General features: G+C 39.4%; 2 protein-coding genes across 3 annotated transcripts in view; one reads left to right on the top strand and one right to left on the bottom strand.

The window, feature by feature from the left end:
• Positions 1-6,995, top strand: part of spidr (scaffold protein involved in DNA repair) — a 42,866-nt gene extending 35,871 nt beyond the window's left edge. For both annotated transcript variants that reach the window (XM_088085601.1, XM_042497238.2), the window contains exons 16-20: positions 689-883; positions 2,117-2,210; positions 2,828-2,939; positions 4,943-4,999; positions 6,451-6,995. In XM_088085601.1, the coding sequence (XP_087941727.1) occupies positions 689-883; positions 2,117-2,210; positions 2,828-2,939; positions 4,943-4,999; positions 6,451-6,570 (578 nt within the window). In that variant the 3' untranslated portion in view covers positions 6,571-6,995. The remainder of the gene's footprint in view (positions 1-688; positions 884-2,116; positions 2,211-2,827; positions 2,940-4,942; positions 5,000-6,450) is intronic.
• An 86-nt stretch (positions 6,996-7,081) lies between these two features.
• On the bottom strand, positions 7,082-8,493 carry cebpd (CCAAT enhancer binding protein delta). The gene has a single exon (XM_042497239.2). It carries the CDS (start codon positions 8,281-8,283, stop codon positions 7,405-7,407), a length of 879 nt encoding a protein of 292 aa, XP_042353173.1. The 5' UTR covers positions 8,284-8,493; the 3' UTR covers positions 7,082-7,404.
• Between the last annotated feature and the right edge of the window lie 2,399 nt (positions 8,494-10,892).

The following is a 10,892-nucleotide window of genomic DNA, read 5'->3' on the forward strand; positions in this document are numbered from 1 at the left end:
TTTCAAACGTTTTTTTCATGAGTACTTTCACACAGAAGTTGAAAATTATGTGGCTACAAATAAATCAGCAACACAGAGGCTCCGTAGTCTGAACTAAGATGGAGAACTTTATCACATTTCAGCCTTGACAAAAGCAACGTAAACCAGATCCACTGCTTCCGTTCGTACCTTTCACAATAAAAGCCAGAGACATAAACCTTGCATACTTTTGTACGCTAAGCTTAGGCCGTACCCCAGTTTACCTCAGAGAGGCTGACAGACGCTGCTCTGGGTCAGTAGGATCCCTATAGTTGTCATAAATTCATAACGCTGGCAGCCATTCTATTCACATCAAAACCTTTTAGTAACAAGTGTTGTAACTGTTGCAAATTCACATCACTGCTGGTATGAGTAGTTTAATGGCGAATATTTTGCATTCTTATGTTGTTTATTTATCACATCCCCTGTGTGTTAATGCCTTTAAGGCAGCTACTTTATAACTGATATTTTTGTTATAACAGCGAATTACATGAGATTTATTACAGCAGTAAAATGTTGCTTTCACTGATGCATCAGTCTTAACGATCTAATTTCATAAATAATAATACATTAGTCACTGCTGGTCTGCTGGTTTGGGGATGATGAACTGTACTCTAGCTTGGTTATGCATATTTCCTTTGTAATAACATTTCCAAATTTCCAAATGTAGGTGTTCTCCTGTGTGTGGAGCAGTCAGTTGTTGAGATGTGCTCTGTGGATCCTGAAGGCCATCCTCTGTCCTCAGCTGTACCTGAGTCACTCTCACAGTCGCTATCTGAGCCTCAGGCGGAGACCCTGCCCCAACCTGTGAGACTGGATCCCTTGAGTCCTGAGATCACACCCAACTCGCTCTGCTCTCTCTCAGGTCAGTTTCCCCCTCTCACCGAGTTCTGTGGTTTTCATATAACTCGCTTCATCTGAAGTGATTCCTGCAGAACATGCCCAACATGTTGTTTACTTGGGAGGAAAACCACTTGTTTTTTTCATACATAAGTTTACAGCTCAGCAAGGGGCCTTGATGTGGCTCCAAGGCATCGCTTTCTGCTGTTTGTTATTCAGTCTCCTCAGGCTGTCATTGTTTGCAACTTTGTGAAATGAAAACACATGAAATTTTGCTGGAATCATGTCAATTCCCATGTCATTATGTCAGAAAAATTAACATGCCTGCTCCCCATAAGGCTTTAAGTTTCAGATAAGGGTGCAATAAAGTTGTGAAAATAAGTTACAGATGAAACGATGTAGCATTGTTTCCTCAAAATCTTTATTGCATACAGTCAGTGTGCATTTTTCTTCATATTTTTAAGCTACAATGTGCTAACATCAAATATTAATGCCACAGCTGCATGCATGTTGAAGTAACTATTTGTAGCTTAATTTAAATAGAAAGAGCTGTTTTTGCTGCATTTATTGACCACATTTGCTAAAAGTTGATAGGTCCTTGTTGTGAGGTTCCTTCCCAATTATGTAAATGTGGTGCAGGGAAAAAAAGTCGCCTAAATCAGATAATAAACTGCATCTGTCGACTCTGTGTCACAGTCGAGGGCAAAGATCAAACTGTGAACCCTCTTGGTTCTGGCCCCACTTGCCGTGCATGTTTGGCCAGGTGGCTGAAATAAATAAAACAAACTTATTATCTTTTGCGCTCGTGCGTGAATACTATCTTCTGGAAATTACCAGTGGAAAAGGTTCAGACCGGAATGTACGAGAGTGATTTATCAGTGTCAAACTCAGTATCTTGTTAAAGGCCCTGTGCTTGTGTTTGTGTAGCAGCAGTTCTGGTTGTTAAGTGCGATGGTGTTAAAGCAGGAATCACTCTGCTGCGTTAATCGCTGCGATCTCAGATAAAAATGAGAGGGATGTGTTTATCTCTCACACCCTGTCACAAACATACACACACTTTGAGACCTATGCGTAGATCATTTATCAGTGTTACTTCTTGTCAGGCATCAATGTTTTTCCTTTTGGCATCCACAAGTTGAAAAAGATGTAAATATAATTCATGAATTAAAGTAAACAAAAGCCAAGTTGAAAGATACAGTGTGCATTAATGTTTCCCAAAGATGATTTTGCATGTCCATTTTAAATTTTAACTTTGCAGGAGTGATAGTTGGTGTGGACGAGAGCACTGCTTATTCCTGGCCGGCCTGCAACCATTGTGGAGGTGACAACTTAGAGTTGTCCGCAGAAAGACCGTAAGTTCTCAAGTTAAAAGGAACACTTGACTCACAAAATGACCATATGTTTATCAATTAGTCATGCAGCGTTTCCTTGAATTTGTGCTGCTGCAGAGGGAGTGAAAGAAAACTTTTAGACTGCACTTAATGGTTAAGTTTCACCTTAACTGCGCTGACGTCCTGCTGCTCTTTCTGTGCAAGACTATGCTAAGTTTGGTGCAGTTTATAATTTAAAGGTGCTATATTCCAGTTGCGCTGCTAATAAACGTTCCAGCTCCAGAATGATTAAATTAATACGTGGCTGCAGATGTTTTGAACATGGAGGAGATCAAATCATTTTAGCAAAAACACATGAGTTTGGAAAGTACTGAGTGTACAACTGGATAAATGAGACCTGAATTATAATGTGCAAATGGTCCCCAATCAGTCAGTAAAACAATATGTTTGCTGTTTTTTGTGGAGACATGAAAGAAAAATATTTTCATGACAAATTCAACATAACACAACATGACAGACTGATCTACAAATGGTCATTCTGTAGGTGTAGTATTCCTTGAATTAAAACACCTTAATGTCCTTGCAAACAAACTTGATGGCAAATTGTAACTGCATATTTCTTTTTTTTTCTTCCACAGTCAAAACTTCCACTGTGTTTCTTGTCATTCGGAGGTGGACAAGCCAGACAGGAAGATTCAACTGGAAGTGTTCCTGAGTTCTTCATTAAGTAATTGCACTTTAAAAGTTAAGGTGAGAACAATGTTATTGCATTTAAGCGTGCTTTTCATTTCGATGGTTAATTAAGCTTCAAAAGTGAAAATGTTTTAGGGCTTCGTTAGTATTATTTTACACATTATAGCTCACAATTATCTAGAGTCAGCATTTTGGGAGGTGCATGTGTTCGCTTTCTTGCCAAGTTAGTTGCGAAGATTGATTCCACTCTCATGTCTGTGAATATGAAGCTTCAGCCAGCATCAGTTAGTTGAGCACAAAGACTGGAAAAAAGAGTAATCAGGTCACTTGGCTCTATCCAAAGATTAAAAAAACAGCCAGCAGCACCTTTAAAGCTCAATAATTAACATTTATTTCTTGAATTGGTGCCAAAGCTGGTGTGTAAAAGCGAAGATTTGCTGTTTTATGAGAAGTTGCGTGTCAGACTATTTGTTGGTTTGGACCAATAAGTTCCTGGAGTCTTCACCTTTGGATTAAGGCCGGGTGATTCGGACAAAATCAGATATCACAATATTTTTGGCCAGATACCTTGATATCGATATTGCGACGATATTGTAGGGCTGACTATTGGTACTTTCATAAAATATTTACACAATGAAGTTTTAGAGGAATACTCATCAGTAATGTGGATAAAACTAACAAAGTCTGGTAAGTTTAGAAAATTACAAAACTTTACTGTAATGCAGCTTTTAAAACCAGAAAAAGAAAACACACAATAATATAACGTTATCCAAAATCTAACATGATAACTGGGCTCATACTAATATCGATATAATATCAATATATTGCCCGGCTTTACTCCGGACAGACGCAGAATGGCTGTTTCCCCTTGTTTCTAGTGTATGGCCTAATTTATTTTGAAAAAAAAGAAAGATGAACAAATAAATAAATATATATATTCTATTCTATGATAAGTAACAATGTTCTGCTATCTGAAATAATCATAGCAAAGGCAATCAAAATCATAAATAAACATAACAAATTGCGGTGGTGTTGTCTTACCCCATCAGAATACGGCTCACAGGCATATTCAACTAACAATAACACCTTTATTACATTATATTTCTCAAGTGGTAGTTGTTTATGTTGTGCTGTCTGTGCAATTTTTGTAGCTTTAATTTATTGCACATTGGTAATGCACACTGTAAAGCTGTAGCAGACCCCAGACCCGGGGCAGATTTGGTCCCCCCTGATGTCGACTCTATGGCTTCGGCCTTGTGCTACAGACATCCAGTCTAATCCAGATTTGTTTATCAAGCACATTTAGAAACAAGAGTGGATCAAAGTGCTGTAGAATAAAAAAAAAAACAACCTATCAAAAAAAAAAAACAAAAAAGGTGGAAAACTGACGATTTAACAATAAAATGAAAAATAAATAAATAATATATATTAATACAAGAAGCAGAAGAATATATCAAATAAAAAGTAAAATAAAAAAATAAAGATAGTGGCATTGGTCTTCTCATCTAACATCTAATCTTTTAATCGAATTCTTGGAGGGAAAAAAAGAGCGAAAAAGTATTTCTCACCAAATCATTGAACATTTGCTTTAAGCTGAAAAAAAGAGAAGCAGCAAGATTTTAAAAGAAAATTAATGTCATAAGAATGACCTTACAAAGAACAGCAGGGTGGAAGAACGGTGTATTGATCAGTGTGTGTAGGCTGGGTTCAAATCTTTTTACAAACAGCATCAGTCCTGTTGGAGTGTCCTTAAGTCAGACACCGAACCCTCCCTCCGACATTCCTGCTTATAAAAAAGCTGAATAAACACAATTCTTCACTTTATGTGCGTCTGCATGACAGCACTTTATTATGTAAAAGCTGCTCTGACTTTGTTATCAGAAAACTCAGCCAAACTGATAAAATTATCAGCGTCATTCTTATAAGCCGACTGATATTTCAGCCCCTTCGATTGGTCTGTTACTAAATGTGTTAGCGCAGCATTTGTTTTTCATTTTCAACATTCAGGTGGTAATTCGATAGATATTAATTGCTCCACATTATTTAATCTCTCTCGACAGCTGCAGAGAAAGACGATCATGTCCATCCTGAACACTGCAGCACTGGAGGGTCATGAGGTAGGTTTACAAACTGTTACATAACTGTGGGCTGAGCTGCACGGTGCATTGATCTTCTGTCAATATGTCCTGAAAGCACTGTCGTCTGTTCATGTCAGGGCGATAAAGACTGTTCAGTACTGAAAGAAAAGAAAAAAAAAACCTGAGTCATGCTCGTCACTGACACAGATGAAGGAATTTGCTGCGGAAATAGTGACGCATTCTCTGTCAGTGTTTTTTTTTCTTAAGTTTGCATTCTGCTTTTACATTTAAAACAACATTCCTATGTAGTTTACGGGTAGTGTGGCTGTTCACAGTTGCACTGAGGGCATTAATGCTCATGAGTGCAGAATAAATTCTTAGATCAACAGAAATACTGCTGACCAATGTGGGGAGTGCAAAAGTCAATGCACTCAAATAGTTTTGCAACATCAGCAGATATAAATATGTAATATGTTTTATGAAAAGATTTGTTGTCAGCCAAACAAGCAGCACAGGGTTCCCACGGTCATGGGAAACCTGAAAAATTCATGGAATTTCACAATCACATTTTCCAGGTCTAGAAAAGTCATGCAACTAGTAAAAATCATTGAAAGTTTGGAAGTTTGGAAAAATCACAGAAATGATTTGAGTATTAAATTAAATCATATTATTCTAACATAACAGTGGATGTATTCTCTAGCAATGTAGCATAGCTCTAATTGCATTGATGTGTAACAATGTTTAGGTTATGTTGTGTTATTGTTTATTTGTTTATCATGTAAGTTTATTCATTTTCTCCTCGCGTTCATCTCTCCCTTCATTTATGCCCACAAGGCATATCAAATGATGTTTTTAAGAACATTTGGCTTTAGGAGACGGCATTCAGCTTTTGAGATTGTATTATGTATTTATTTTACCACATTTTTTTAAAAGAAAACATGCAACTTTTCTTTTTTTAAAAAAAGTCTTCTTTTTTTCTTTTCTTTTTTTTTACATCTTTGGAAATTTTTATGGAAAACTTGAAAAAGAGGATTTTTTTTCTCTTCTTTATTTTTTGGCTTTTTTTTCTTATTTTTGAGGAAAATCGCATTTGAAGGCATGTGTTCTTTATAAAGTTAAGACAATTTTTAAAATTTTATTTTTAACATTTTTTGCAGTTTTTTGCTTAATAGAAAACTTAAAAATTTGGGGTGATTTTTTTTTCTTGAATTTCTAATGCGCGTCAGTATGACACCATTTTTCACAGCAGGAGACTGTAAAAAAATGAAAATATTTGTTGGAAGTTTTGACGGTCTTTGCACACATTATTTGGGATGCTTAAATTATGTACGAATAGAGTTTGAATCTTACATGTTTGAAAAACTAAGGGAAATTGGGGCAAGAAAAAAAAATCAAAATTTTGGGGCCTTGAAAGTCATGGAAAAGTTTTGAAATTTTGTCCATAACAGTGTGTGGGAACTCTGGTAGTAAATAAAGCGTGCATGTTTCAGTTCCCAGGTTACGATGTAGAGAATGTCCTGGGAAAAGAGGTGGGCCCCCTCGCCGCTTACGTCCGAGTCGTCACCAGGAAACCTGCCCTCTGGATCGGCCTGGAAGAAATCTGCATCTGAGGCTGTCAGGGCAAGTAAGCTAATGATATCAATCCTCAGACCTAAGCCAAGGATCTGCACACTAAAGGCCTTGCTGTGAGCCAGTTCAGCCTCCTCCTCCTCCTCCTCCTCCTCCTCCTCCTCCTCCTCCTGCTCCCCCTCTGCAGGCCTCCCTGACAGCTTGAGGCTGTGCTGAAGTGAACGGGCTGCAAGCAGACAAGGTCTTGTTTGTGTTAATGATATGTGATCCTGTGGACCAGGAGTTGACAGCCCAAGGGTAGACCAGTGGCATGCAGTCTGTCAAAGCAGCCCACGTGGTTCATCAACTGGGGATTTTTGGACTTTTGTCTGTTTTCTGAAGTCCAAAAAAACTTTTTTTTCCTCCAATTTATCTACCTCTGTATATAAGATAACCAATGTGTCAATAAAAGTTGTGTTTTTGCTGACTTTTTTTTCCATTTCCTGTTTCACTCTCACTTCTCTCCAGCTGCTCCCTCAACATCAGTGCAAAAACTACTCACAGACCAGCATATTTCTGCACCTTTTCAGCAATTTTATTATAGATTCCATAAACAAAAATGTTTTCAAGGTTTCATACAAACTATATAAAAGATCATGCTCTGGCTCTTATACAAAGTTTGGAATTATAAAACATGTACCATATCAGGTATAACATCATGTAAATGCAGTGGTAAAATAATTTAATATAGAGAAAATTCCCACAAAAATATGGCAGCAACATCATATATTTTCCAGTGCCATTATGGTAAGCTTAAAATACATCTGGTACAGATGGTAAAATGTCTGTTGAGGTAATGTCTCCTAAAAAGCTCAGTTCATAGGATATTGAAGCTGTCACCGGCTCTCTGCGTTCGTAGAGCCCACATAGGAGGAGTTGGGTATCTGCTTGAAGAAATCTCTGAGCCCGGTGAGCTCTCTGGTTAGCTGCTCGATAGTTTTATGAAGTCTGTCGTTTTCGGAGCTCAGTTCAAGCAACTTTTGCTGCATGTCCATGTTGCGCCTCTTGGCTTTGTCCCTGCTTTTCCGCACTGCAATGTTATTCCTCTCTCGCCTCTGTCGGTACTCCAGGCTGAACCTGTCCACCTTCTTCCCCTTGTCTCTGCCCATCTTCCTCGGGGAGGACTTGGCCGAGCTCACGTTGGAGACAGGCTCCGGGGTGGTGGGGGGAGTCGGCTGCCCCGTGGGGAGGCTGACGGAGGTCTGGGCGCAGCTCTCGATCTGGGAGGGCAGGGATGAGGACATGTCGCTGTCACTCCAGTCAGACTCCTGCTTGATGGGCACATTAAACGCCACTTTATCCAGCCCGATCTCCGCCTTCCTCTCAGCTGCGTATGCGGCTGACAGCTGCTGCATGCCGCCTGGCAGCACTGGGCTCTGCATGGTGTAGAAATCCACCTTCTCCTGCTTCACAGTGTTGAACAGGTCGAGGAAGAGTTCGTCGTTGCACAGCTCCAAGTTTGGCACGGCTGTCATGGACTCGATGTACTGGCTGAAGTCGATGGCGCTCTCGTCGTCGTACATGGCAGTGGCGGTGCTCAGCTCCACCATGGTGCCGTCCTCGGCCGCCCCGTCGCTCCTGCTGCCCGGCTTGCAGATCCCCTGCTGCGGGGCGCCCAGCTTGGTGCTCTCGTAGAAGTTAGCAGGCTCCATCGCCCAACTCATGTTGCATTGTGGAGACACGCAGTGAGAGTCCAGGCTGTATATGTCACACATGAACACTGCTGACTCGCCCACGTGGTTCAGGAAGGTTATGTTAAAATGTAACACACAGATGTGACAGCACAGCAGCCCTGCAGCGGCTTCACGCTCTGTGCACGCGACTTTCTCCCTTTAAAAAAAAAAATCTTTGGATTTGAGCCCTGGTTGTTGACTGTCAGGGTCTTGTCACTGATGACTCTTCTTGACACTTCTCTGAGGCGTCTGTAGTTTCGCGCAGTGTTTTGTATCGTTGCCTCGCTGACGTCACACGTACCGCCTTCTCGCCAGCCAGTCAAGTGAAAACGGAGGTCACGTGGTGTCCGTTCACTTCCCATTTGAGGAGAGCGGGGCGTGTTGCTTATGCCACCCACTTTTTACTACGATAGTATGAATGGTTCAGAGTTGTTTACATACTGAAGGCTCTGGGTGTTTGGGATTAAATTTAATTTTGTCACGAGCTTCTATAAATGGCAGTCTCAAACAGAAATAATTACACTGCAAGTTTACAATGTTGAAGCGCTCATTTCAAGACAAAGTCCTGCATTCAAAATGTTAAAATACAACATAAAAGTTTATTAGTGTTATCTGCATAATGTACTGAAAGTATGAAAAGTACTTAATATGAAGAGTGTGTTAAAGTAGACTCATATTATTATAATTCATTACTGATGCATTTTCAGGGAAGAAGCACTTCAGTGTTTTAGTTTAGTGATAATCAACTTATGGCCTGCAGACCAAATCTGCCCCCCCAACCGTATTTTTATTCATAACCATAAGAAAGTGATTCACACTGGGAATTGGTTTCGTACTTTTAGGATACATAAGGTGCAAGAGTGCATAAAACCCAGCTAAGCCCATAATGTCCTGAAATCTGAGAAACATCCTAAAATCCTATAGACGTGCTTAAGTCTTAGAAACGCCCTAAAATCCCAGACATGTCCCTAAATCCTGGAAACATTCTAAAATCCTGAAACGTCCTAAAATCTTTGAAACGTCCTTAAATCTTAGAAATATCCTAAAGTCCACTAAATGTCCTAAAATCTTCATAACAGAAATGTCCTTAAATCCCCGAAACATGTATGGGGCAGCTGTGATTGGCCCCTGGACTCCTGTCATCTTTTAAAAGTGGCCCCCAAGAAACACAAGTTAAGTATCCCTGTTGTAGCTGGTCGAGGTGAAGCTCATTATAACTACTTCATATTCTGTTGATTAGTTTTATCAGTAACAATACATCACATTTTTAACATAATCTGAAAAGTAACTGTAGCTGTAAGTAGTGGAGTAAAGAGGACGTTACCTCTGTCTGAAATGTATCGTAGTATAAGTATGAAATAGCAAAAAATAAGAATACAAAAAATACAGAAGGCTCTCATGACATTTTTAACCTACCATGGAAAAATCATGCTGATGTTTTTAAAAGCCATGCAGCCAAGTGGAAATGTACTCATTTTAAAGTTTTTTAAAGATATATAAGAGACTTATAAATCAACTTTATTGGTTGAGGATGTTGACACTAGAGTTTGAGCGATCAGTTGATTAATTGGCTGAGAGGAAATAAATATGCAACGTTTTTGACAGACCAACCACTTACCGTTTCAGTCAGTCAGTTTTTAAAGTCTTTTGTGACAAACAAAACTAATAAATTTAAGTCTCAAGTTGGGCTCTGACAAATTTTGGATATTATTTCACACTCTTGTCATAAATAAATTAAATAAAATAAATTCTCCAACCACAACACGTCGGCCAGGGGTGTAAAGTCGGGGGTCCAATGTCCCCTTCTCTACTTCCTACGTCCCTTCTCTGAGCAGCCTTGATTGAACCACGCTGATCTTCAGACTGCTTTATTTTGATCTCAACTACACATCTGTGAAGTTTGTGACTGCATCTTACATGGTTGCGACGTTACTGCGTTGACAAAAATCTGTCCTCAGACAAACATACACAGCAAAATACTCAAAACTGCTCCTGTGGTAGTTCCTGCTTCAATATATGTCACCAGAAATACATTTTGCCATGACACCATGACATAGACTCTCAAGGAGAAAACAACACCAGCCGTTTTGACGTTGACACTGCAGGTGATAACCAGTACTCGCAGCCCCAGTTAACACACGCAGGGAATTTGTCTAATGTTTGTAGCTCTAAATTTACCTGCAGGCAAAGAACAAATTTACAGAGCGACACAAAACCCACACCTAAACAAAGACTACAAGCTTAACAAATATACAAACTTAAACATACAGTATAGCTGTTTCACACAAGCAAAAGCTGGAAAACAAACTGTATATATGGTCAAACTGTTACTGTTTACTAGGCAGAAACTCTACTAGAAGTGGACGCATATTGGAGGCTGTATTCATTGATGTTTGTTTTACCAAACCCATATTTAGTCTGTCATCAAATTATTGACATCACCAGATAGATAGATAGATAGATAGATAGATAGATAGATAGTGGCACCTATTGATTTTAAATGCACCATTTTATTGTACTGACGAATGTTTAGAGAATGAATTTGGGAGAGATGACGTTGGTTGATTTTATCACTTTAAGGGGACACATGGTACTGAGACTTCTCGGAAACGCTCCTGTGTTTTCCCCCTCAGGAAGTGTGCTGTACTTTT

Source organism: Plectropomus leopardus, chromosome 12, assembly GCF_026936395.1.
Source record: "Plectropomus leopardus strain MGB_pleo_1.0 chromosome 12, ASM2693639v1, whole genome shotgun sequence".
In the NCBI taxonomy this organism is placed as follows: domain Eukaryota; kingdom Metazoa; phylum Chordata; class Actinopteri; order Perciformes; family Serranidae; genus Plectropomus; species Plectropomus leopardus.

What these genes read in the sequence shown, in the direction of transcription:
- cebpd (XM_042497239.2), bottom strand. Translation starts at nt 8,283, where the DNA reads ATGTGTGACATATACAGCCTGGACTCTCACTGCGTGTCTCCACAATGC.